Genomic DNA, 26,905 nt, shown 5'->3' on the forward strand with positions numbered 1-26,905 from the left:
TCAAAATGTTTGAATTCTCTATTTGTTTTGTGTTCACAATTTTTTCCCCAAATTCATGCAAACATTTTTCTGAATCTATGATTTTTTTAATAGATCACCGGAAGTCGGTTTTTTCTTGAACAATTTGGTAGTGGTCTTTTCAATGATTGAACTGATAGCCATCGGGCCACCAAGTTTCGAGCGCAGTTTGGCCCGCAGGAATGAGCCCATTTTTTTACTACTCCCTCTGTCCGGAATTACCTTTTAAAAAATAGATGTAACTAGATGTATTTTAGTTTATATATACATATTTATTTATTTATTTATTTTTGCGATGAATAGTTCTGGACGAAGGGAGTACTTTTTAGTCAATGTTTTGTATAATAGGCACCGGTTTGGTAGGATTTTTTTCGCATTCAAAATCCCATTCACTAGGAGTTTTAAGGCATAAGAAGAAGAGTACAAGAATATCGGGCGAAATCATGTAACATGATTGAATATACTATAACACCGATCTCTTTAGAATTGAAGGCATCACAATCAACTGAGGTCTCCAATTTAAATTCGGTTACCCAATTTTGACCGAGTCAACAATTTTTATAAACTCTCTCATTCAATTTTTTGTACAATACTCTATGATTCATAATTTTAAAATCTTTACAACTAATTGATGCTGCAATTTGGAATTGGGTCACCCGATTTTGATCGGGTCAACAATTTCTTAAAAAGCTCTCCCATTTAATTATTTTAATTTTATATGTTTCTGAGCTCTTTCATTCGATCGAGGTATTTAATTTTGGATTCGGTTTATGGTTTTGATCGGCCTAACGAATTTTCAAATCAGTCAACAACAATCGGTCTATAAAAACATATCAACCCCTTGCACACACCCATTACCTAGAAAAAAGCGTCACTGTGTGATATACAACCATCAATGTAAAAATATCATCACATAAATATGAGTTAATTACCAGATAACACAGAATCACACCGTAAAGAATGCACCAAATAACCACATTATAAAAAAACATAAAGCACACTTGAACATCTTCCTCGCCGGCAAAACTAAATATTCCATCAGTGGCAAAACTAAATATTCCATCAGTTTCAATATAAGGGTTATTAGCTTTTTGAAAAGTCAAATTTCTTCAACTTTGTCCAAGTTCAGAGCCAAAAATATCGACATACAAAATATTAAACCAAAAAAAAAAATCATTTCATGATGAATCTAATAACACCGATTTTATATTATGATTTTTGACAGATTTCTCTCCAAATTTGATCAAACGAAAAGAAGTTTGACTTCTTTAAGAAGTAATACACCATATATTTTGAAATAGAACAAGTAAATAAATTAAAAATCCCAACAAATTAAGTGACGCTGCAAAACGCGTCCAACCCTTCTAGTACTATATAAAGCCAAGAACAAATGGGAGGAAAACCAACTCCCATTGGATAAAATTTAAAAGGGGTAATTAGGGCACAAGTTTGCTTAAATTGGATAAAAAAGATATCTGTGTTAAATAAGCTAAGTGTCGCCACAAACATTAAAATTAAATTAACTGTAAAAATAAACAGGAATCGACATAATTATACATATGGAGTTCTATTAAAATATAGCACTGGTACAAACAAGCAATAGTAGTACTGAATCCCTTGGTTCAGAATATACATAAACATGAGTAGTATCTTACGGGCGAACCAACATGCGGTTGACTGGTTAAAAAGATTGTGATATTCACAGCTCATCAGGTTCAAGGAGACGTTCCTGTTCATGACGTCATTTTAAGAATCTTAAGATGATATGCCGGTTCAGTCTTTTAAAATTATTCATAGAGATAGGATATGTGTGTATATTAAAGGTAAATATATACGGATATATATAAACGTTTGCGTCTATACTGTGTTTAAAAAAATACTCTCTCCATTTTAAAATAAATGCCCTATATTGATAACTAAACTGGTATAAATTATATATTAAGCGAGCGACATTTATTTTAAAAGTGAAGGAGTAGTATCTTACAGTAAACAGGGCACAATCCTCTGGTTCAAAATCACAAACTAATGTAGTACCAATCTAACTACTACCCTCTGTTAGAGGTAGCTATGTAGGCAATTATAAGTTAGTAATTTATACATCTCACAAAAAAAGTAAGTAGTTTATATAATTTCACTTTGTGGGTTAAATACAAAGTACAAAATAGTTATACAGACGACCTCCAAAAACTTCAAAAATCTCAAAATGATGCGGGTCTAGTTTTTTTAAAGATGTTCATAAAGATAGGGTGTATGTACGTTAATAAGGATGAATATATACGCGTATATATGTGCTTTTGCGTCTGTATTGTGTTAGAAAAATACTCCCTTCGCTCTAAAATAAATATCATATAATTATAACTAAAGTAGTATAAATTTTATATGATAACTAAACTTGTATAAATTTTATATTAAATGAGCGACATTTATTTTAAAAGTGAGGGAGTAATATCTTACCGTAAATAGGGAACTGAATCCCCTGGTTCAAAACCAAAAACTAATGTACCAATCTAACTACTAGCTACGTAGGCAATTACTATAAGTAAGTAATTTATACAATTTCACTCTGTGGGTTCAATACAACGTACAAAATAATTATACAGACGACCTCCAAAGACTATACAGATCTAAGCACAAGCTTAGTTAACAGAAGGAAAGCCATGGGCAGAAGATGGCTACGTGCACGGAGCCACGGACTACCTACATGACGGCGCATGCGGCGTTGGGGTTCTCGTCGGAGAAGGCGGAGGTGTACTTGACCTCGGCGGAGGACGCCCTGGCGAGCGGCGCGGCGTCGGGGTCGGCGACGACGTTCCTGACGTAGCCGGGGGGCGCCTTCTTGTCGTAGGCGCCGGGGGCGTAGGGGTGCGGCACGACGTCGTAGGGCACGTACGGCCACGGCTCCACCTTCTTGCCGGTCTTGCGCGCCACCCGCCGCATCAGCCTGGCCGGGTCGTCGATGTACCCGGTGACGGCCACCTTGTTCTGCTTGGGGAGCACCTCGACGCCGGTGACCCCACGGACGCCGTCGACGGCCTTGCGGATGCGGCGCTCGCAGCCCTCGCAGTCGATCCTCACCTTCATCTCCACCGTCTCCAGCTGCGGCCGCTTCTTCATGCGCCGCCGCGCGCGCACCCTCGGGCACGCGCACATCTCCGTCACCGCGTCCAGGATGCCCATCCCCACGACCTCAAGATCGACCGGCAAGCAAAGCTGAGCTCTGAGAAGATTGAGTAGAACGACGAGCTGAGCTGAGAAGGAATGGAGGAGGAGGAGGAGGAGGGAGATATAGGCCGGTGGATGGACGGGCGGACGGCGACGCGTGGGGAAGGTGCGTGTGGGAAGGTGATAGGGTGAGCGAGATGGGTCTGGAGTGTGGATCGGCCGGATCTGCGTGTGTGGCCGGAGGACGTGCGTGCGCCACGTACGTGAACCCACGAGAAGGCCGCCGGCGATCGAGCACAAGGCCAACTCGGGTTGATACTCTTGGCATGAGTGAATTAACAACAAACGTAATTTCTCTGTTGGTTTTGGTTTGGCTTTCGTAGCGTCGCCTTTCGGCAAACGGGGTCGCCGGCTGTCCTTGTCCCAACCATTCTTGGTTGGAGTTTGGCGCGGTGGAGGTTGGGCCGAGCTTTCAGTTCTCCAGTATTCCCCCATGTTAGATTTCAGATTTTTTTATATTTTTTTGACGAGAGGCTGCAGCGCAGCTTTCTGGGTAAAAGTAAAATAGTGGAGCAGCCAACCAAATTGGCTAAAAGAAAGAAAAGATGACGCCCACACGTATGGGCATTTGTATCTCGTCCACACGTATTGATCGATGTTCGTTTATGGTTATACAGATTTTGACAAGTTTTGTCAGATTTTCTATGTCACGCAGGACTGAGTTGGTGCCTGGACAATTAATCATTTCGTCCGCACGCCCGTTTTTCTCTAAGTAGGATTTTTTTTTTCCGTCTTGAAAATGTTTTATTTCCTAATTGAAAAATCCAATTAAAAAATAGTTTTCACAATTAGATCCGTCTCGACGAGATCTTCAAAACTAAATCCCTAATATGTTTCGATGATTTTATTGAGGCAAAAGTTGTCATGATGTTACACTGTAATTGTCATAGTGTTTACACTGCAGTTATCATTTTTTTTATAAAAGAAGGATATACCCCGGCCTGTGCATCTGGACAATGCATGCAGCCATTTTATTAATTATTCTTAAAAACCTTGCAAAACAATACATCACTAAGCCTGAAGCCACCATCTTGACAACACATGCCTCTACTCCTATCTCCATGATGAAGGTGTGCCGAATGTCCGAGCCTAATACCAAACAGACATCACACCAAATCCTAACATCTAAAGCCGGATGCCCCAGCCCAGCCACATACCGGGACTAGGTCCAAACCGGTCTGGCGCACAGGCCGTCGCCGCCGTCTTGCACCAACCCATCTCCAGATCTGATACTAATGCACCGACCTTGCCAGGCCTATCGTTGACGCCACCACGGTGCCAGACAGCTCCGCCATCCTGCATGTATTCATCCACACGCGGCCGTCGGTGAAACTCCGCAGAACCATGCCGCCGGGATCCGTCATCGGCCTTGCGGTGAATGTAACACCGCTCTTCCTCTTGTCCCCTCCAGCCAGCACTTGCTCCAAAACGATGCCCCCAGGAGGGAGAACGACACCGAAAGCGTCGTCATCGTCCGATCCGGTAGACCCAGATCTAGGGTTTCCCCCGGAACATTCCGATCAAATTGACGTTGTTAGAGCATATATCTCCATATGTGGTTTTGGTAATTAATGACAATTCCTATGGACTAATGGTTTCCTTAAGTTATATTTACATGATTTGTCCATAGGCACTTCTTGAAGTCCATCTGTTGGGTTCAAGGAGTTTATATGATGACCAAGATGGTATTCAAGGAATTATCCAAAGAATGGTCATAGAGACACAAGGTTGATCAAGATCTCAGACAAAGAGTAAATCAAGATGTACCGAGAGGGATCAAGTGATCCCATGGTATGGTAAGCATTGTCCATTACGTGTTTGTGTACTAACCCATGGTCTTCGTGAGAGTTCTATGTGGGGGTTAGGTGTGTTTCCATGGGCTTGCGTCAAAGGGAAGATCTCATACAACCCATGAAGTATGACGTCAAGTTTTGATCGTCATCAAGATTGCGGTGTGCAAGTTCAAGTGAATTAGCACGAAGATATCATGCTTGAAGCTTGCCGTCCATTGTGGTGGCAATGGACTTGTGAAGATATGCTGAAGAGTGGATCACCCATAGTGAGTATGGGGGAGCAATCAACTAGTCTTCATCAAGCCAACGCAATCAAGAAAGGTGGTCCATCTTGAGGAAGCCAAGATCATCATCATCTAGCTCAAGAGGACAAGGTGCAAGGTATAGTTTTGCCCTAGATAGGTTTTCTGTTTAGGATAGATTGCTGTACTATCAAGGGGGGCTCTCAAGTGAGTAGCTTCATCGTATCGTTCGTTGAGAGCTCAAACCATTTGCATCCTTGCATCATACTTCTTGGTTCTTGTTTGGTGTTTCTCTTTGTGAGTTTTAGAGCTTATGGTCATCTTCATGACAAGCTCGAGTTCATCGAAAATGGAGTCCATATGCATCTACTATGATGTTTTCGATGTTGGAATTTTTGCCGGTTCTTCATTCATAGAGGACTCACAGCTCTATATCATTGGCATTTTCATATCTGCATGGTCTTAAGATTTCCCCCAAATATTCATGTTTTCCTGTGGCTAGCCTTTTACAACAAATGCTTGACCAGAGATAACATAGCCAAAATAATACATGTTGACGATGTAATTTGTATCTTTTGCAATGAATTTGAATCCATTCAACGCTTATTTTTTGTATGCATTGTTGCTTATGAAACTTGGTTGATTGTTGCTGATGCTTGTGGTATATCTGTGCCTTCTTGCTTTTCTGATTTGGTGGTTTTGTGGAAACAAAAAAAGTCACGAGAGGCGATTAATATTGTGACACGTGCCACTTTGTGGAGCTTATGGTTGCTGCGGAATGATTTTGTCTTTCAGGGCGGAGATGGCAAAGTTTACGCTGCATCTTGGATCTAGTGGGGGCTATGATCAGGAAGTGGAAGATCCTATGTTCTGACACCCACGGTGCTCTTCTTCTCCGGTGCTGAAGACTCTTGGATTATCGAAGAGGGGAATTTCTTAAAATAGCTCGGTAGCTTCCTGATACTGGCTTGGGGAGTGTGTGGTTTTGCTGTTTGATTGCTCTATCTATTTTACGCCTCCCTTTCAGCCATGTCTTGTAATATACTTAGTTGTAATAAGGGTGGATCTAACCCTATTTTGTGTCTGTGACAGCTACCTCTGGTTGTTGACGAGAGGTATTAACATTTGGTCAGGCGGTTTGCTTCGACTTCAATAAAAGTTGGGGCGGGGAGACACCCCTTTCTTTTCAAAAAAGATGTACATAGTGCGCTACAAAGCATCGAAAAGATTTTTAAAAAATAAACAAGGTCATAATCGGCAGAAATAAGATTAGATGCCTATACACCTATTGTATTGTTGGACCACCATCCAAACCGGCTGTAGGTATTCTGTTGGCAACAGTTGGACCCATAAGACCCATGCTTCTTGACTTTCGCACGACTAAGTAATTGACGAATGCGTACAGATCCACAAAGTTGCTCTCTAGATGACGTGCAAAAGAATATCAAACATTTGGATCGAGAAATCCAAGAGTGCTCCCACCATACACTGGCGTTAAGTGTAAACGTGAAATTGAGATAAAAGCTCTTGTTATCCATATAGGCAATTTAGTGATCTTTATTTTGGTGTCTATCGAACATTTTTTTTGTAGAAGTTAATCCTCAATTTTGCAACTAGTCGGGGAACAGATAAGGAAGAGTCAAGTAGCCATTTTCCGTCTTTCACGACTAATTTACTTGCTCGACACACACTTCATCATTCTTTGACCAACCCTGGCAACAACAAGGACTACTAGCGGACCTATCATCCCTCCTTTTCTAGTTGCCTGCTTGACTGAGGGCAGAGAACGAAGTTGCAAATATCCGTGACTGGGTAGTTGGAGTACGTATGGCACAAACAGTGAAAACTCCATATTAATGGGGAGATAAGGGAAGAGAAACTTGCATATCGACTGGCAGACAGTTGGCCGGGTTTAACAAGAGAAGTTGCACACTCATCTGAGAGGTAGGGGTGTTTGGAACGAGGGTGCCAACAATGAAAACTACGCATCTACAAGCAGGGCGATAAGTTGCACATTGACTACTAGACAATTGTTTAGAACATCAGATGAAGTTGCACGTATCATTGGTAGCATTTAGGATGGAGGTGCCTGTTGAAAATATGTCATAGAGGCAATAATAAAATGGTTATTATCATATTTCCTTGTTCATGATAATCGTCTATTGTTCATGCTACAATTGTATTAACAGGAAACAGTAATACATGTGTGGATAAATAGATCACAATGTGTCCCTAGCAAGCCTCTAGTTGGCTAGCTCGTTGATCAATAGATGATCATGGTTTCCTGATCATGGGCATTCGATGTCATTGATAACGGGATCACATTATTGGGAGAATGATGTGATGGACAAGACCCAATCCTAAGCATAGCACTAGATCGTATTGTTCGTATGCTAAAGCTTTTCTAATGTCAAGTGTCTTTTCCTTCGACCGTGAGATTGTGCAACTCACGGATACCGTAGGAGTGCTTTGGGTGTATCAAACATCACAACGTAACTGGGTGACTATAAAGGTGCACTACGGGTACCTCTGAAAGTGTCTGTTGGGTTGGTACGAATCGAGATTGGGATTTGTCACTCCGCGTGACAGAGAGGTATCTCTGGGCCCACTCGGTAGAACATCATCATGAGCTCAATGTGACTAAGGAGTTAGTCACATGATGATGTGCTACGAAACGAGTAAAGAGACTTACCGGTAACGAGATTGAACAAGGTATAGGTATACCGACGATCGAATCTCGGGCAAGTTCTATACCAACACACAAAGGGAATTGTATACGGGATTGATTGAATCCTTGACATCGTGGTTCATCCGATGAGATCATCGTGGAGCAAGTGGGAGCCACCGTGGGTATCCAGACCCCGCTGATGGTTATTGGCCGGAGAGGTGTCTCGGTCATGTCTGCCTGTCTCCCGAACCCGTAGGGTCTACACACTTAAGGTTCGATGACACTAGGGTTATAGGGAATTGTTATACAAGGTTACCGAAAGTTGTTCGGAGTCCCGGATGAGATCCCGAACATCACGAGGAGCTCCGGAATGGTCCGGAGGTAAAGATTGATATATATGATGGATGGTTTTGGACACCGGAAATGTTTCGGGAGTCACCGGTAATGTACCGGGACCACCGGAAATGGTCCCGGGGGTCCACCGGGAGGGGCCACCAGCCCAAGAGGTAGCATGGGCCAAAAGAGGGAGGGAAACCAGCCCAAAGTGGGCTGGTGCGCCTCCCACAAGGAGGCCCAAGGCGTAGGAGGTGGAGAGGGGGGGGGACCCTAGGCGCTGGTGGGCCTAAGGCCCACCTAGGGGGTGCGCCACCCCCTTCCCCTGTCCTGGCCGCCGCACCTCCCATCTGGGGGGCTACCGCACCACCTAGGGTCGAAACCCTAGGGGTGGCACCCCCTCCCCTCCTCCTATATATAGTGGGGGGTTTTGGGGCTGTTTTACACACAGTTTTCCCACCTCCCTCGGGGCAGCCCTGCCCCCTTCTTCCTCCTCTCCCATGGTGCTTGGCGAATCCCTGCTGGGAGACCTCGTCTCTCCATCGACACCACGCCGTCGTGCTGCCGGAGATCTTCCCCAACCTCTCCCTCCTCCTTGCTAGATCAAGGTGCAGGAGACGTCACCGGGCTGCACGTGTGTTGAACGCGGAGGTGCCGTGGTTCGGCACTAGATCGGAATCACACCGCGATCTGAATCGCCGCGAATACGACTCCATCAACCGCGTTCTAGCAATGCTTTCGCTTAGCGATCTTCAAAGGTATGAAGATGCACTCACCCCTCTCTCGTTGCTCGTCTCTCCATAGGAAGATCTGAATATGCGTAGGATTTTTTTTGAATTTATGCTACGTTACCTAACAGTGGCATCTGAGCTAGGTTTTCTATGCGTAGATTCTATGCACGAGTAGAACACAAAAGGTTGTGGGCGATGATTTTTCAATTTCTTGCCGCTACTAGTCTTATTCTTTTCCGGCGGTATTATGGGATGAAGCGGCCCGGACCGACATTACACGTACGCTTACGTGAGACTGGTTCCATCGACAGACATGCACACCATGCATAAAGGTGGCTAGCGGGTGTCTGTCTCTCCTACTCTAGTCGGATTGGATTTGATGAAAAGGGTCCTTATGAAGGGTAAATAGATTTTTCATATCATCGTTGTGGCTGTCACGTAGGTAAGAAAGCGTTTTTGCTAGAAACCCAAATCAGCCACGTAAAACTTGCAACAACAATTAGAGGATGTCTAACTTGTTTTTGCAGGGTTTGACATGTGATGTGATATGGCCAAAGTTGTGATGTTGCATGTATGATGTATGAGATGATCATGTTATTGTAATAGGTTTCACGACTTGCATGTCGATGAGTATGACAACCGGCAGGAGCCATAGGAGTTGTCTTAATTTATTGTATGAGATGCAACACCATGTGCTTACTACTTTTACTTCATTGCTAACGGTTAGCTATAGTAGTAGAGATACTAGTAGTTCGCGTGACGACTTCACTGAGACACGATGATGGAGATCATGATGATGGAGATCATGGTGTCACGCCGGTGACAATGATGATCATGCGATGTCTGAAGATGGAGATCGAAAGAGCAAAGATGATAATGGCCATATCATGTCACTATATGATTGCATTGTGATGTTTATCATGTTTTTCATCTTATTGCTTAGAACAACGGTAGAATAATAAGATGATCCCTCTTAAAATTTTGAGAACGTATTCCCCTAAGTGTGCACCGTTGCGAAGGATCGTTGTCTCGAAGCACCACGTGAGGATCGGGTGTGATAGATTCTAAACGTTCGCATACAACGGGTGTAAGCCAGATTTACACACGCGAAACACTTAGGTTGACTCGACGAGCTTAGCATGTACAGACATGACCTCGAATACAAGAGACCGAAAAGTCGAACATGAGTCGTATGGTTGAATACGATCAGCATGAAGTTGCTCACCATGGTGACTGGTCCGTCTCACGTGATGATCGGACACGGGTTAGTCAACATGGATCATGTATCACTTAGATGACTGGAGGGATGTCGATTTAAGTGGGAGTTCATACTTAATTTGATTAAATGAACTTAACTGTCATGAACTTAGTCTAAAAGTTGTCTTTATAAATATTGTAGATGGCCAACGTCAACCTCATTTCAACGCATTCCTAGAGAAAAACAAGCTGAAAGATGATGGTAGCAACTATGCGGACTGGGTTCGCAACTTGAAGCTCATCCTTGAAGCAGCTAAAAAGGCTTATGTCCTTGATGCGCCGCTAGGTGACCCTCCGCTCCCGCAGCAGCCCAGGATATTCTGAACGTATGGCAAACGCGGAGTGATGACTACTCTCTGGTTAGGTGTGGCATGTTATACAGTTTGGAAACGGGGCTCCAATGGCGTTTTGAGCAACACGGTGCATATGAGATGTTCCAAGAGCTGAAACTAGTTTTTCAAGCTCATGCCCGTGTCGAGAGATATGAAGTCTCCGACAAGTTCTTTAGCTGTAAGATGGAGGAGAAAAGTTCTGTCAGTGAGCACATACTCAAAATGTCTGGGTTACACGGTCGTCTGACTTCACTTGGAGTCGAACTTCCGGATGATGCTATAATTGTGTGACATCCTCGACTTTTGCTACAGTAATGATTGTAATTAAGCGACACTGATCCCGCGCTAATGATGCCACGTCATCGCAAGTGATATCAATGATCTCGTGTTGGTTGAAACCGAATCAAATTCGAAGCTTTAAAATAAAGCCAGACGAGAAAATATTTTTGTGTTGTTGAAATAAAAACGTCGGGGAGTTATCAAAAATTCCCTAACGGATTATAATATCGAATCGGGCACTTTTAGAATTATTGATAATCCCAATATATTTGAAAGTGGAGCTTTAAATCAAATAAATAAAAGAAAGATAGCAAATAAAAATAGAATAATAAAAGGAACTAGAATTAATAAAAAAAAAGAAAAAAAAGGAAAGACCCCCCACCCCCTGGCCTAACTGGGCCTAGTGGCCCAGCCGGCCAGGCCTCCAGCCGCCGCGCTGGGAACCCTAGCGCTCCCCGTGGCGAGAGGCTGGCTCCCCTCGCTCTCCCTCCTGCCGCCGCCAGAAAGGGACGAGGGAGCCCTCCCCTCGTCACCCCCACCAACCGTCGCCCCACCTCCCACCGACACCCTTCTCTCTCCCTCCCAGTCCCCCACGCACCAGAGCCCCCTCCCCCACGACTCTCCCTCCCCTGCCCGATCCACCTCCTCCCCACCGGCCCTCCTCTCCACCTCCTCCCCTCCCGCCGGCGGCCCCCCTGCCCCTCCTCCACTCGGCTCCTCTCACCTCGAGCCGAGAGGAACCCCCCGTCGGCCGGACCTCCAGCACCCTCCGGCGGCCGAAGCCCTCCCGGTTCCTCCCTGGTCGACCGACCCAGGCCAGGGGACTTTCCCCCCGTCGCGCCGCCCCTTCCTCCCGCTCGGTCCAGGAGGGACCGGGCAGGGAGACAGGCCCCCTCGGCCCCTCCACCCCGCCGGCGAGCCCCTCCCCCACCGGGCCTCCCCTACACCTCTTCCTCGCCGGAACGACCGTCACCGTCCTCACCGGAACCGTGCCGTCACCGTCACCGCCTCGTCCTCCTCCTCGCCGTCACCTCCGCTTCCCGCGAACTCCGGCTTCATCTGGCCGTCTCATCAATGTTGGTGAGCCCCTCCTCGGGCTCCTCCCACCGTCGCGTTCCCCTCACCGTCCCGGTTCCGTTCCGGCAAACGGGACCCCGATCCGTCGACGGTAGCGACCGGTAGGAGGATTTGAAGAAGGTGTTCTCCTATGTTGAGCTAGCACAGAGTTCTCTGTCTGTGTGTTAACACACAGAGAGATGAGAGTGCCAAGGATTAAATGAAAATAAAAACAAATGATGTATTAGATGCGTATGTATGTATGTATGTATTTATGAGATGCGATGTATATATTTGCGTATATAGATATTTGGAGGAATACGATAATTGCATGGTTATGTATGTGTAAAAAAATGAGTATATAGCCTTAGGTCACTTACCGGTGGGGCCAACGCACCCGCTGTCTATGACAGGGAGGCCCCACGCGATAGTTAAAATAAAATAAAAATAATATTAATGTTTTTATTAAATAAATAAGTAGATATATTAGTTAAATTAATTAATTGGATAATTAGAATAATTAGAGTATGACACGTGGGTCCCCCACTAAATTAATCTGATTAATTAATATTTAATCTTAATTAAAACTTGTGCCTATGACGTTCGGGACCCGCTGGTCAGTTGACCAGTCAACTGTTGATGTCAGCATGACATCATGTTGATGTCATAATAGCTTTTTATTAAATCTTTTAAATCTGTTTTTAATTCCTAATTATTGAATAAAACTTAAAAAATTAATATTAAATAATCCGTAAGTCAGATCAAAATATTTTCAACATGAAAGCTGATCTGCAGAACGAGACGAACCCGGATACACGGTCCATTCGTCTGTCACGCGTCCCTAGCATAGCAAACATGGAACATTTCCATCGTTTCCAGTATAACCGGTAGTAGCCCGAGACCCGGAAAATATCGTCAGATATTCTTCCGACCCGTCTATGACGGATGTTGTTGCGTTAGCTCATGTCTAGCCTGCATCTTGCCATGTCATGCTTTGTGTTGCATCGGTGCTATTATTTATTGTTTCTTCCCCCTCTTCTTACCGGTAGACCCCGAGACTGACGCTGCTGCCGGGTACATCTACGACCCTGCCGATCAGTCCTTTGCCGCAGAGCAGCAAGGCAAGCAAACCCCCCCCCCTTGATCATTCCTATATCACCTATGTCTTTCTTCCTACTGCTTGCATTAGTATTTTGCTACTGTTGTAGTTAGCTCCTATATCTGATGCATAGCCTGTTTTTGATGAACTTCTACTTTCAGTCCTGTACCTTTAATATGCCTAGTATAGGTGGAGCAGTCATCCCCTCTGACCCCGTAGTCCAGTTGCCCCGCTTGTTTTCAATCTCGATCTTTGATCGACGAGCCAGACCCGACACAACACACACACCCCCTTCGTTGTACGACGCTAAAGGGATACTATCGGGTACCGAGGGTGACACCTCGCTAAGTACTCCTGATGATATCTCTGTAGTATAGCTAGTCGGTCGTGGTTATCGAGGGTGATTCCTCTTTCACCATTCCCGATGACGCCTCTGTCGTGCAACCCCGCAAGTGTGGGACCCCCGAGGGTGATTCCTCTGAGCCCACCTTGACGGGTACATCGTTCGGAATCCAACGAGGGTGATACCTCGGATTCCCCCCCCCCGATGTTCCAACCACACAGTTACTCGACCATGTTACTGGGATCATTGGTGATTAGTTGTAAGACGGGTGGATTCCCGTGAGACTGTGTTGTTGACCTAATTGAAATGTTAATGGACTTGGGTATTTGATCTGGGTTGGTCGGAGACCTTTTCGCACTAACCGGCTACGCGGGAAGAATTATGGGTACTCGGCATCGCGGTATCAGCCGAAGCTTTTCAGATGTCAGCAATCGTAGTGGCGCGCGCCCGAGTGGTCCCGAGATGCATTGCGCTTGTGATTAAGGGATGCTAGGACTGACGTCGGCCGCCCTCGCATCATGCAGGAGCGCGGAGGGGAACTGGGCCCATGAACCCTTTGCGCTTAGGATTTAGACCGGCGGGCTGACCTCTCTCATTAGTCTTAGGTGGGGCTGCGACGTGTCGATATTCCGAGGCCGGGCAGGACCCAGAAAAGTATGTCCGGCCAGAGTGTTATCGAGCGTGACGGGACATGTGGTGCACCCCTGCAGGGATGAAAATTAACTATTCGGATAGCCGTGTCCACGGTTACAGGACGACTTGGAGTTGTGCCCCGATCTTATACAACTACAATTGTTACTTAACTGGATCATTAGTTTGCCTTGGGATTGCTTCCTCGCAGGGAGTCGAGGGAGGATCTATAGGCGTGACCTCACTTTAATATTGCTGCAACAATATGACTATTAATGTGTTACCCCCATGTTCTACTCTCGTCTATTGCTGCAAGACCCTGAAGATGCTAGTCTTCGATAGGACTAGGCCTTCTCCCTTTATTCTTGCATTGCTGCAGTCAGTCCACATATAACCCCCCTTCTTTGATACTGATGCATAATTAGAATAGTTCTGATGTAAGACTTGCGAGTACTTTGGACGAGTACTCACCGCTGCTTTGCTCCCCCTCTTGTCCCCTCGATCCGTTTGCTGCGACGAGATGATGGAGCCCAGGAGATGGAGGTCCCCGCCACCGACGACTGCTACCCCGACGGTGCCTACTACTACGTGGAGGCCGTTGATGATCAGGAGTAGTTAGGAGGTTCCCAGGCAGGAGGCCTCGCCTCATTCGATCGTTGTATCTTTTGTGCTAGCCTTCTCTAAGGCACCCCATGTTTTATGTCTGTACTCAGATATTTGTTGCTTCCGCTGACTCGTGTGTTTATCGAGCTTTCGTATTCTAGCCCTCGAGGCCCCTGGCTTGTAATATGAAGCTGATGTTATTTTATTTGTTTTTAGAGTTGTGTTGTGATATCTTCCCGTGAGTCCTTGGGTTTGATCGTACGCATTTGCGTGTATGATTAGCGTACGTTTAAATCGAGGGCGTCACAAATTGACAGAATCCTCCAGTCTCTCCCACCAAGCTACAAAGGTTTTGTGCTGAACAACAACATGCAAGGGATGGAGAAGACCATTCCCGAGTTGTACTCGATGCTCAAGTCTGCAGAAGTAGAAATCAAGAAAGAGCATCAAGTGTTGATGGTCAACAAGACCACTAGTTTCAAGAAGGGCAAGGGTAAGAAGAACTTCAAGAAAGACGACAAAGCCGTTGCCGTGCCCGGTAAGCCAGATGCCGGGAAGAAGAAAAAGAATGGACCCAAGCCTGAGACTGAGTGCTTCTATTGCAAGGGAAAAGGTCACTGGAAGCGGAACTGCCACAAATACTTAACGGACAAGAAGGCCGACAACGTTAAAGGTATATGTGATATACATGTTATTGATGTGTACCTTACCAGCGCTCGTAGTAGCTCCTGGGTATTTGATACCGGTGCTGTTGCTCACATTTGCAACTCAAAGTAGGAACTGCGGAATAAGCGGAGACTGGCCAAGGACGAGGTGACGATGCGCGTCGGGAATGGCTCCAAGGTCGATGTGATCGCCGTCGGCACTCTACCTCTACATCTACCGTCGGGATTAGTTTTAAACCTTAATAATTGTTATTTAGTACCAGCTTTGATCATGAATATTGTATCAGGGTCTTGCTTAATGCGAGACGGCTACTCATTTAAGTCAGAGAATAATGGTTGTTCTATTTATATGAGTGATATGTTTTATGGTCATGCTCCGCTGGTGAATGGTTTATTCTTGATGAATCTCGATCGTGATGTTACACATATTCATAGTGTGAGTACCAAAAGATGTAAAGTTGATAATGATAGTCCCACATACTTGTGGCACTGCCGCCTTGATCATATCGGTGTTAAGCGCATGAAGAAGCTCCATACTGATGGACTATTAGAGTCTCTTGACTTTTAATCATTTGACACATGCGAACCGTGCCTCATGGACAAGATGACTAAGACTCCATTCTCAGGAATAATGGAGAGAGCAACCGACTTATTGGAAACAATACATACTGATTTGTGTGGTCCAATGAACGTTGAAGCTCGCGGTGGCTATCGTTATGTTCTCACTCTCACTGATGATTTGAGTAGGTATGGGTATATCTACTTGATGAAGCACAAATCTGAGACGTTTGAAAAGTTCAAGGAATTTCAGAGTGAGGTCGAGAATCAATATGACAGAAAAATTAAGTGTCTACGATCTGATTGTGGAGGGGAATATTTGAGTCACGAGTTTGGCACACACCTAAGGAAGTGTAGAATCGTTTCACAACTGACGCCGCCTGGCACACCGCAACGCAACGGAGTGTCTGAACGTCGTAATCGCACTTTATTAGATATGGTATGATCTATGATGTCTCTTACCGACTTACCGCTATCATTTTGGGGATACGCATTAAAAACTGCAGCATTCACTTTAAATAGGACACCGTCTAAATCCTTTGAGATGACACCGAGGCTTCCGGACACCGCGGAGGTGGTACGTCACCGTGTCAGAGAGGAGGATGAGCACGTCCGTCGCTACATGGTTGCGTTGGAGGGCAGGTTCGAGCATACCTGGCAGGTTCTTCGGGGATCTCACTTGAGCTATGATCCTGTGATGGTTCCTTCTCTTTGGGTGTCCACCGCCCGCGACGATACCCGTCGGGCGCTACGGTTCTATATGTGTCAGTGATGCTATATGTATGATAGTATTCGAGGAGTATTAGTGATAATATTCGACGATGTACGGACAAAAGAGATGATGTATTTGTTTATAATTGAATGCATGCTAATCTGAATACTACTTTATTTTACGATTTGGTTTTGCTTATTGAATGCTCAAATTGGAAAAGTACTCCTACTTTGAATACTATGCAGAAATCTAGGAGTCCCGGGTAGAGCCACGACCCGGGACTAAAGTTGTTTTGGAACGGAGTTTCTGATAGAATAATGTGACATATAGAAGGGTAGATGAGATCAGGAAAATAGGATCATTTTCTACACATCTAGAATGTCGCCATTTTGTTAAATCCTTAAAGGTTAAGAGAATCCGTTAGACATATTTTAGAGTTTAGGTTCTAGCCAAGACCCGGGACTAAAGGTCCTCCTATATAAAACGACACTTCGAAGTTTCCAACCCCTCTTATATAGTTTGTTAGTTTATTTGTTAATCAAATGTCCGTTTTTTGCAGAACTATGGATCCACATATCAGGAACCTCGAAGAGGAAGAACTTCTCGAAGATATAATCAAAGACGGCCCCGACGTTGAACCAACTGAATCTCCGTCGTCATATCTAAACCCCTCCGGATATGGAATGGAGGTCGACCGACACGAAGATGAAGCCGATGGGGCAGGAGATAGGTCCAATGACGGAGAAGGTGATAGCTCCACTGATGGAGAAGCCGGTGGAGAAGCCGGTGAAGAAATAATAAAGTCCGGCGAGGTATACATATGAAGTTCGACAATCACTTGTAATATGTGAAAAATATTGGAGATAGCTCTATATTGTACATATACATTCATTTGACGAATGTTTCTCCCTCTTAGGCCTCCACATCGAGCAAAGCTACGAAACGAGGCCCGACTAGAAAGTTGGATGCACGGACGCATTACACCTTTGAGGTGATATTGCCTACGGGCGAACCCAAGCTTCCTAAGAATGTTGCTGACACATTCAAGAAGCAATGCGGAGTTCTCGTTAGGGATCACGTCCCGATCAGCGTTCGGGAGTGGAACAAGCGCAGAGGGGCAGCCGATAGTGACTATGTCGCCGAAAGGTACAAAGATAATCTTTGGAATGATCTCATGTCACATTTCAACCTGCCAGAATGTGAGAATGAAGACGCCGCAGACAAACTGAGGACCAATGTCAAGCAGTGGACTCTAAAGAAGATGGCCGAACTGTTTCGTAGCTGAAAGAAGAAGCTATGGAAAAACTATCTGAAGACAAAGAAAGTGCCAGTATTCGAGGGGTATCTAGCCAAGCAGGCGAATCACTGGAAGGCATTTCAAGAGTACAAGGAGTCAGAACATGCCCATGCATTATCAGAAAAGAACAAGATAAATGCCGACAAGAAGAAATATCACCACAAGCTGGGGCCAGGGGGCTATGAGACTGCCATCCCAAAGTGGGATAAGAAAGAGCAAGATCTGCTAGCTAAAGGCATCGTACGTGAACCACTCCGTGATGAGTGGGAATTGAGAGCAAGAAATTGGTTCCTTGCGCATGGTGGTTCGTACGACGAAGAAACAGGGGACCTCATCTGCAGTGACGGTCTTAGGATACCCAGGGAGAATTGGAAAAAGATAGTGAAAGTAATTTAGGAGGGAAAAAGAAAGTTCACTGCAGATAGAGAGAAAGATTTGCTCAAACTGGTCCTCGGCAATGACGAACATGGAGGACGAATGCGAGGCTTCGGTCCTTCTTACCCGTGGTGGCTTGGGTTTGACAGAGACCAAGACACTTACAGAAGCCGAGAGAGAGCAAAGAAGCGGCAGCAGGATGAGGAGAATGACAAGTTCAACCAGTTGCTTGCCAGGATTAACGAGCAACAGAAGCAGATTGATGAGCTTAGAGGAGTAGCGCCAGGAAGATCCTGAACTTGATATTACCGGCGCCCCATCTAAGCGGAAAAGCAGCATGGCTGAATCTGAGGCCCCGCCCGATGATGCACGAAGAATGATAGAGGGCGGTCCCGGCTACCCCGTGGATGGAATCAAGAAGTCAACATCATGTGAACTCCATCAGAAATTCAAGAACATATCCATGAAGGTGGCTGTCGGACAAGCTTTACTTTCTGGCCCTAATGCACGCTGGCATGGCCGTGAGATTCCAGCTGGCTTTGCAAAAGTCGGGGTGGATGAAATCATGGCGGGGTTTCATGATATGGAGCTCGACATAGCTGGACCCGAAGATGAGAGGACACTCGGAGAAGTACTGGGTGGAGTCATCTTATGGGACAAGAACTACATCAAGCTTCCAGGCTCGGCCCCAAGAACAACACCGCCTCCGAGTCGTCGCGGGTCACATACACCTCCATTACCTCCAAGCCCTCCACATGACGTCGGCCAGCACAACACGAGTCCATCTCTATCACCGCCGCCGGACTTGGGTCGTCCGTCTCCGCCGCCGCCCGCTCCGGATACTAAGCGGAAGCGTGCCAGCAAGAACGCTCCGCCGACGATTTCTAAGCGACGGAGCCCCCCAAAGCGCAAACTGTCGCCCCTCCCAAAGGTACCTCATGCTAATCTTCCTATTAGACCTTATGATCGTACCCCCGGGGAAAACGCCAAGATAGCAAAGGAACATCATGATGCGCAGATGAAAAAGAAGGAATCCGAGCCCCGCCCGAAATACACCGAGAAGCAAATAGCATTTGCAAAATACTTCACGGACCATCCATCACAGTATGACTTACACCATAATCCTGATGACTATACACGCACATTGCAGAAGGAAGTGAAAAAGAGCAGATCACATGCAAGTGCAAGTGGGAGCAAATCAAGTTCAACTACAAGCAAGAAAAAATCAGACGTTCCTCAGCTTGGACAACAGGCCAAACAGTCGATCCCACCCCTCAAGGTGTTACCCGAGAATGTCCCCCCTCCGGTCCAGGGGCAAGATTTGGAAATAGCAAAGAAGTGGGCGGATGAATGGGGTATCCCGGTTGAAGACATTCTGGCTTCCCAAGACGACAGGTTACCCAAGGATGTGGTAGCCCCTAAGCCACAGTTTGTCATGGGAGTGCCTTTGGTCAGCAAAGATGATCTCCCAACAAATATGCGTTACTTGCATACATGGTACTTAAGTGAATCAAAGAATGGGAGAACGATGATCGTGGTGAGTGTCCCACGGGAGTACTACGGCCGCCCGGAAGAAATCCATATCGACTTTGATGAACTCTTCCAGATGTACAATGGCGACGCCCTCGACAAATCGCTTATGAGTTGCTATTGTTTGTAAGTTTTTCAATTCGTTGTCTACATATAACTTGTTTAGTTATTTCAATTCACTGTCTATATATAACTTGTACTCTATTATGCAGAATGAAGATTCTGGATTGTAAAAGTAGGAACATCCTAAATATTGGGTTTATTGACCCAGATAAAATACATATAGCGACGCTAACTGATAAACCCAAGGAGACGGAGGAAAACCTTCTAAGGTTTCTAACAGATCAAAATTTCTGTGACCACATACTGTTTCCATACAACTTCAGGTGAGGATCTTTACTCTGTTGTGTCCATTCACTTACAAGTGTAATTGATAAGTTATTGACACACACACACATATATATATATACATGTGCAGCTTCCATTGGATTCTGTTGGACATTCAAATTGATAAGGGAAGAGTTGATGCCTTCGACCCATTATCGAGACCCTTGGAACAGTTCCAAAGCCTGGAGGACATGCTCCAAGGGTAATTTCAATCATTCTTGCGCTCTATCGGTCTCTTTCGATGATTTTCTAATATATCAATTAATGAAAAACTTAGCAAATCATTATCCTTGTCGGGCAGGGTTTGGAAGCGGTTCAAGTGCGTGACTTCCGGTATCGAGCATGAGAAGCTGACCTTTAGAGCGGCTCAGGTAAGTAGTAGTATGATATACTTCTATTTTCAATACATTTATGATGCTAGATTGTTATTTTGATTATATATATTCTATTCTCGTAAAGTGCGACCAGCAGCCACGGGGGACACATCTATGCGGATACTATGTTTGCGAGACCATTCGCACGTTTACCTCTGAGCACAAGGATCACAGATTCGACGTAAGCAATGAACATTCACACCTCTATTTTTACCCGTCATTCTTTGTTATCATGATTGATATTCATATTCATCTCCTCTTCTTATATAGTACACGGCCATGAGGGAGAAGGTCCTACCAGAGCAACGCGCGATTGCTGTTGCAGAGGAGCTTGCGACCTTTCTGAGGACGGAAGCTATAGATGACAATGGACGATTTAGTGTAGCTAGGGCCATTACTGATGTTCGTCCATGTAATCGAATAGACGGGCTCTAGTCCCGATAATTCAGATCTCCATATAATTGTATATATATGCTCGCTTATCAGATAAGTTAATCTTATATATATATGCATAATTATTTCTATTTAAATTACATGAAAACTAATTCCCGAACACCAAACGAGGCATCACGTTAGTCTCCCGAACACCAAACGAGGCATCACGTTAATCTCCCGAACACCTAAACCCTAAAACCCTAAAACCCAAAAATAAACAAAATCTGAAACTCTTTAGTCCCGGTCCGTGTAACGAACCGGGACTAAAGGGCCTGCCCTTGAGGGCGCTACTAGGCGCCCACGTGGAGCACCTTTAGTCCCGGCTTGGAACAGGGCCGGGACTAAAGGTTAGGCCTTTGGTCCCGCCCTTTTAGTCCCGGTTGGTGAACCGGGACTAAAGCCCCTTACGGGCCGGGGCTAAAGGCCCCGTCCCCACTAGTGAAGGGACTCCTCCTCCTCTCCTTGCGCGGGCCGAACCCTAGGGCTTGTCCCTAGGGCGCCACCCGTCCCCTCCCTCCTATATATAGTGGAGGTGAGAGATGCTTTTTGCACCTCAAGACAAGGCGCAACCCTCTCTCCCTCCACCACTTCGTGACACCCCGTAGCTACTTCGATACGGTACGACGAAGCCCTGCTGGAGAAGCTCCACCACCATTACCGTCACGCCGTCGTGCTGTCGGATAATTCAACTACCTCTTTGTCTCTCTTGCTAGATCAAGAAGGCGGAGATCGTCATCGAGTTGCACGTGTGCTGAACGCGGAGGTGCCGTCCGCTCGGCATTAGATCGCGACGGAGTTCGTGGGACGGCTTGCGATTTGGATCGCAAAGACGTTCGATTACATCAACCGCATTTCTTAACGCTTTCCGCTTAGCGATCTACAAGGGTATGTGGATCCGGTCTCCCCTCTCGTAGATGATCATCACCATGGATAGGTCTTGCATGTGCGTACGAATTTTTTTGTTTCACGTGCAACGTTCCCCAACATTAAGATGTATCATACTGGATTTTTTTGCGGGAATATCATACTCGAATTAGCTTGTCGAATGCCTCAATGTATTTTACAATGGGGATTCAGAGGATCAATTACTAGATTTAATGCTCTAAGTTTACAAGATATTAGAGACCAAATGAATGAAAGAATATATTATTGTCTCTATGCAGCATCATGATAATGACATCCCACCTTTGAAAATATAACTTGAGCAACATCACAAATATTGTGTATCTATTTAATTCATATATATCGTGGACCTTTTTTTATATTGGCATGCATCTCATTTGGTTAACATTTAAGACGTGCGATTGCACATGCATACTTACTACTCCCTCCGTTTCTTGATATAAGGTGTATAGATTTTTGAGAAAAATCCGAAATATAAGATGTATTACGTTGCACCACTCGTTTGGATAGTTGTTTTAGGGATTTGATTACATTTGCTCATATTAGGCAAGCTCCTTTATGTTCTGATGTCAATTAATCAGGTGTAATCTTACAGAAAACGCGAGTTTTTTAATTTCCGTGCGAAAAACTATACACCCTTTATTTAAGAACGGAGGGAGTAATAAATATAAGCTTTTTTAGAAATTCTATTAGAGACTACAGACGAAACAAAATAAATGAATCTACGCTTTAAAGTATGTCTATATACATCCGTATGTAGTCTGATAGGGAAACATCTAAAAAAACTTATATTTAAGAACGAAGGAAGTATGATCTCTATTTCCGATGTGAATATAAATGTATACATATACACATGCATTTTTTTTATGCTTGGTATCCATATATGCATATTTTTCCAGCAAGCTCCCAAAATAGCCATTTAATTTCTTATGCTAATATAGAATACAAATCACCGCTGCCTTCAGGTATGCTATGCAAGGCAGGGCGCCACCCTCTGTAGCAACTGACGTCCTCCTGCTTCTGGTCCTCCAATCCTCTTCGCATGAGGGCAACAACCATGTCGTCCATGGAGCCGGCCTCGTCGTCCTTGCCCAGCATCCTCCTCAGCTCCTGCTTGCTGATCACCAGCTTCACCCTCACGACGGCGCCCTGGTCAGCCGCGGCAGCAGGTGCCTTAGCATCGGACGCGAACAAGCGGTGCAGCTCGTCCGCCCGGATGTCGAGGCTTTGCTTCTGCCGCCGGAGCGCGTCGGCAGCGTCGGAGGAGTCGGAGGCGGGTGCGAGGGCGCCCTTGCAGAGGGGTGGCGTCGGGAGCGCCTTGAGGATTTCGCCGTCGACGACGCTCATCACCTTGATCTCCCTTGTGTCCTGGATCACCAGGCAGTTCCCCATGGCCGGCGACGAGCTGAGCTGGAGCAGATTGGTGGTGAGCTAGGACGGAAGCACGCGCACCGGAAATATCACAATTTGCAAGTGCTCGATGCGCCGTGTGTCTGTGTGAGTGGGGGGTTAGACGGACGGGCCAGTGGAGTGGTCTATTTAAAGAATTGAGGGCAGAGAATGCCCAAATATTTCAGGGCTTATTTCACCAATGCCATTGCCCTATTTACTTTCTTTTTTGTGACAAATCATCTTCTTGGTTTTTTCCTATTTGAAAGCGACCTATGATCTTGGCCTACATCAAGTGAAGTGAAGTTGCCGAAATATTTCAGGGCTTATTTCACCAATGACATTGCCCTATTTACTTTCTTTTTTTGTGACTAATTATCTTTTTTGTGTGTCAAATTATCTTTTATTTATTTTTCCTTTTTGAAAGCGACCTTGCACCTTGTCCTATCTAAGTATAGTGAACTTGAGTGCGGTATTTCGGTGTCAGGCTCATCTGCACCTGATCAGAAAACAATTTAAAACAAATACTATAAAATTCAAAATTCCAATTTTTTTGGATGGTAGATAATTTGATGCTTGAGTTTCGCTACAATTTTTGTATTGTTTGAGCATCTGAGCAGCCCTCAGCAAAAAAGACAAATCAGGTCAAAACAGTGCATGAACACTAAAAAAATAGAGATCTTGAATTTGTTTCTTTTTTGCCGAGAGCTGCTCATATGTTCAAATGATACAAAAAGTTGAGCGGCCTCACGCATCAAAATTTCTACCAGCCAAAAAAATTGGATTTTCTTGGATTTTTTAAATATTTGTTTTGATTTTTGTATTTAGCACGGGTACAGATAAGCCCGGGCTCAGAAATGGATTTCAGAAGTTGCCTCCTTGGCACAACAGCAAACTATAACCATTACGCGAGCAGCGCTGTTTCATTGGGACCCTCTACTGTGGTTAGGTGATTGAATTTGTGTCATACTATGTTGTAGTCCATCCATTCCTAAATATAAGTTTTTTAAAATATTTCAGTAAAACTTACATACGGATGTATATAAACATATTTTAGAGTGTATATTTATTCATTTTACTCTGTATGTAGTTCCAATTAAAATCTCTAAAATAACTTATCTTTCCTACTTATAAAGGTTAGAGTTGTTGGTGAGTTTACATGTAGGACCATATAAATAAATAAATGCACTTCTATCCACATGTGAGACTAGCAACCTTAACAAATATAATAAACAAATATTACTTTTACTCGGTGTGAGAGGTACCCAAATAAACAAATACACTCTACCCTAACATGAGAACAATATCTCATAAAAACACATATTATAAATGCATATGATTCCAATTGAAAATCATGGTCTTGATTTTAATTTGTGCCTAGCTAATTCTTCCAGTTCTATAGCATAGCAGAAGACATAGAACACATTGTAATTTGAACGTGGTCATAGAAGTTGTCCTCCTACCAAGTCCACAAACCTGTGCGTTCAAATTACTCATGCACATTCTCATATGTTTTAAATAAAACGTGATCTCGTTGTAATTCTTGCAAAGGACCTATAGTGGTCCTTAAAAATCATCAGTGACTACAACATGACATTTCATTATATTTACGCTTTCTTTTTAACCAAAAACCATGTAGTAGCAAACAAACACCATCATTTTTTAATGATCTCCTAAATCCATAAGTATCTCATCATCTTTTTATGGTTCCATAGCAACACACCAGCATTGTGCTAGTATATAAAGACGGATGCAGTATTTCAATTGCAAAACCTTCTTATATTTAGGAACAAATGTAGCATCTTTTATTCTTAGTAAACAAGAACATGTACTAAATAGTTATGAAAACATATTCCTTTTAAGGAAGGAAGGAACTAAAGGACATCGGTGTGACCTAGAGATCGTTGTTGGAATGACAACCGGTGCTGGAATGCCTATCGGCTCGCCCATGAGGTCTCATGTGTTCTCTATGACCAGGAACTGGAGTGCATGCAACACCTGCTCTACGACTGCCCCTTCTCGCGACAAAGTTTGGCATAAGTTCTTTTCCTGCTATGGGCTTACGGCTTCTCTTCTCACCCATGACGCCTAGTTAATGTGATGGAGGGCAGACTCCTTCCACCTGACGACGACGCAGTTGCTCGCATAGCCCCCCTCACCTCACCGATAGATTGAGCGATCACACACATGACATGATGGGGCATTAGTGACAATAAGGATACCTTTCACCCGTTTTATTTAATTTCAGAAGAGTATGAATTTATTATCAATTAGAAGAGCACATATATATTGGTAAGATCGCCAAACTACCATAGAAACACAGCTTGATTGCTTGGTATCATCATATCTACTTTCACCAAACTTTCACAAAATCTTATAGAAGAATTTATTGGAAACAACATATTTGTGGGACAAATGGGGGTTAATTGCTTGGGGAATGGAACTGAAGCTGGCAACAACAACAACCGTGCATGTAAGTATGAGGTCGAAACATTAGCATGGATGTGGGGCCAGGCCTAATCCACGTTGTCCTAACAATCATTTGCGTGTTGTCAACTTTGCAGCTGAAACATGAACCGGAATATTATGCGCGTGCAGTCGTGATAAGTATGGCGAATAGGTCAAAATTAGCACTATCAAGTAATAACAACAAACCCATGAAAACATCAATTGCACCATATCGTTTCACATTTAATTAATCAGTAGTGGCACTACAAGCCCCAAAAGTGCACCTTTGTTGTGTTATGCGTGTTTTTTACGCGGCGTTTGTGTAGGGATTGGAAAGTACTGAATTGCAACATGATTATCTCAATATGAGTACAAAACACGGTTTAGTTAATCTTTTGAAACTAGCTGAACTTTTAGTCATCTTAAGTCAATTATAATTATCACAAATCAAGCTATATATTTAGTTCCATTAGTTTGAAAAAATTTAGCCCATGTTTAGTGGAGATGGTTTGTTTGTGTGTCAACTTAATTTTGTAAGTATAAACCTCAACAACAACAACAACAACAACAACAACAACAACAACAAATCTGGTAAAGTGACTTCAAAGTTATGTTTATTTTCTCGCCACATCACTTTTACATGCACACAAAGCAAAAAATAAGAATTTCGTCCGCACAAAATTATATTTATTTTCATAACATAGTAAGTCTTTTATTTACTTATTGTTTGCCCACTTGATTGTACTGTTAGAATATAAACTTAAATGAACGAGTCCATTAATAATGTGCCATGGCCTTTGGTTTGTCCATCATTTTTATTTGAACTTTTGACATACTCATTCAGTTCTCCGAAATTGTATACCATCATAGCAATGAAAATATGTTTCTATATATTTCTATGATATATCATCCCAATCATACTTTATTTTGATTGGTGTTTCGGTATATACCCCGTTTGTAAATACATGATGTATTAAAAGTAAAACTGACTCCTTGCCAACTTTTGGTGCATATAAAAATATAGAAAAAAATATCAACATTTACCGCCAAATCAGCACCTTTAAATTCATCATCAAGTATTTTTGTAAGTTATGTATTTGATATTGTAATTTTCCTATAAACTTAGTCTATGTTTACAAAGTTTGACTTTGAAACAATTTATATGCACCATAAGTTGACAAGAAAGGAGTACGTGTGCAATCATTATTTTCCAACTTTGCCTATGT

General features: G+C 44.1%; 2 protein-coding genes across 2 annotated transcripts; both read right to left on the bottom strand.

The window, feature by feature from the left end:
* Positions 1 to 2,554: 2,554 nt before the first annotated feature.
* On the bottom strand, positions 2,555 to 3,368 carry LOC123401190 (heavy metal-associated isoprenylated plant protein 27-like). Its single transcript, XM_045094920.1, has one exon. The coding sequence runs from the start codon at positions 3,193 to 3,195 to the stop codon at positions 2,716 to 2,718; it is 480 nt and encodes a 159-aa protein (XP_044950855.1). The 5' UTR covers positions 3,196 to 3,368; the 3' UTR covers positions 2,555 to 2,715.
* A 19,265-nt stretch (positions 3,369 to 22,633) lies between these two features.
* On the bottom strand, positions 22,634 to 23,347 carry LOC123403254. Its single transcript, XM_045097197.1, has one exon. The coding sequence runs from the start codon at positions 23,232 to 23,234 to the stop codon at positions 22,770 to 22,772; it is 465 nt and encodes a 154-aa protein (XP_044953132.1). The 5' UTR covers positions 23,235 to 23,347; the 3' UTR covers positions 22,634 to 22,769.
* Positions 23,348 to 26,905: the final 3,558 nt, after the last annotated feature.

Source organism: Hordeum vulgare, chromosome 6H (genome assembly GCF_904849725.1).
Source record: "Hordeum vulgare subsp. vulgare chromosome 6H, MorexV3_pseudomolecules_assembly, whole genome shotgun sequence".
Taxonomy (NCBI): Eukaryota; Viridiplantae; Streptophyta; class Magnoliopsida; order Poales; family Poaceae; genus Hordeum; species Hordeum vulgare.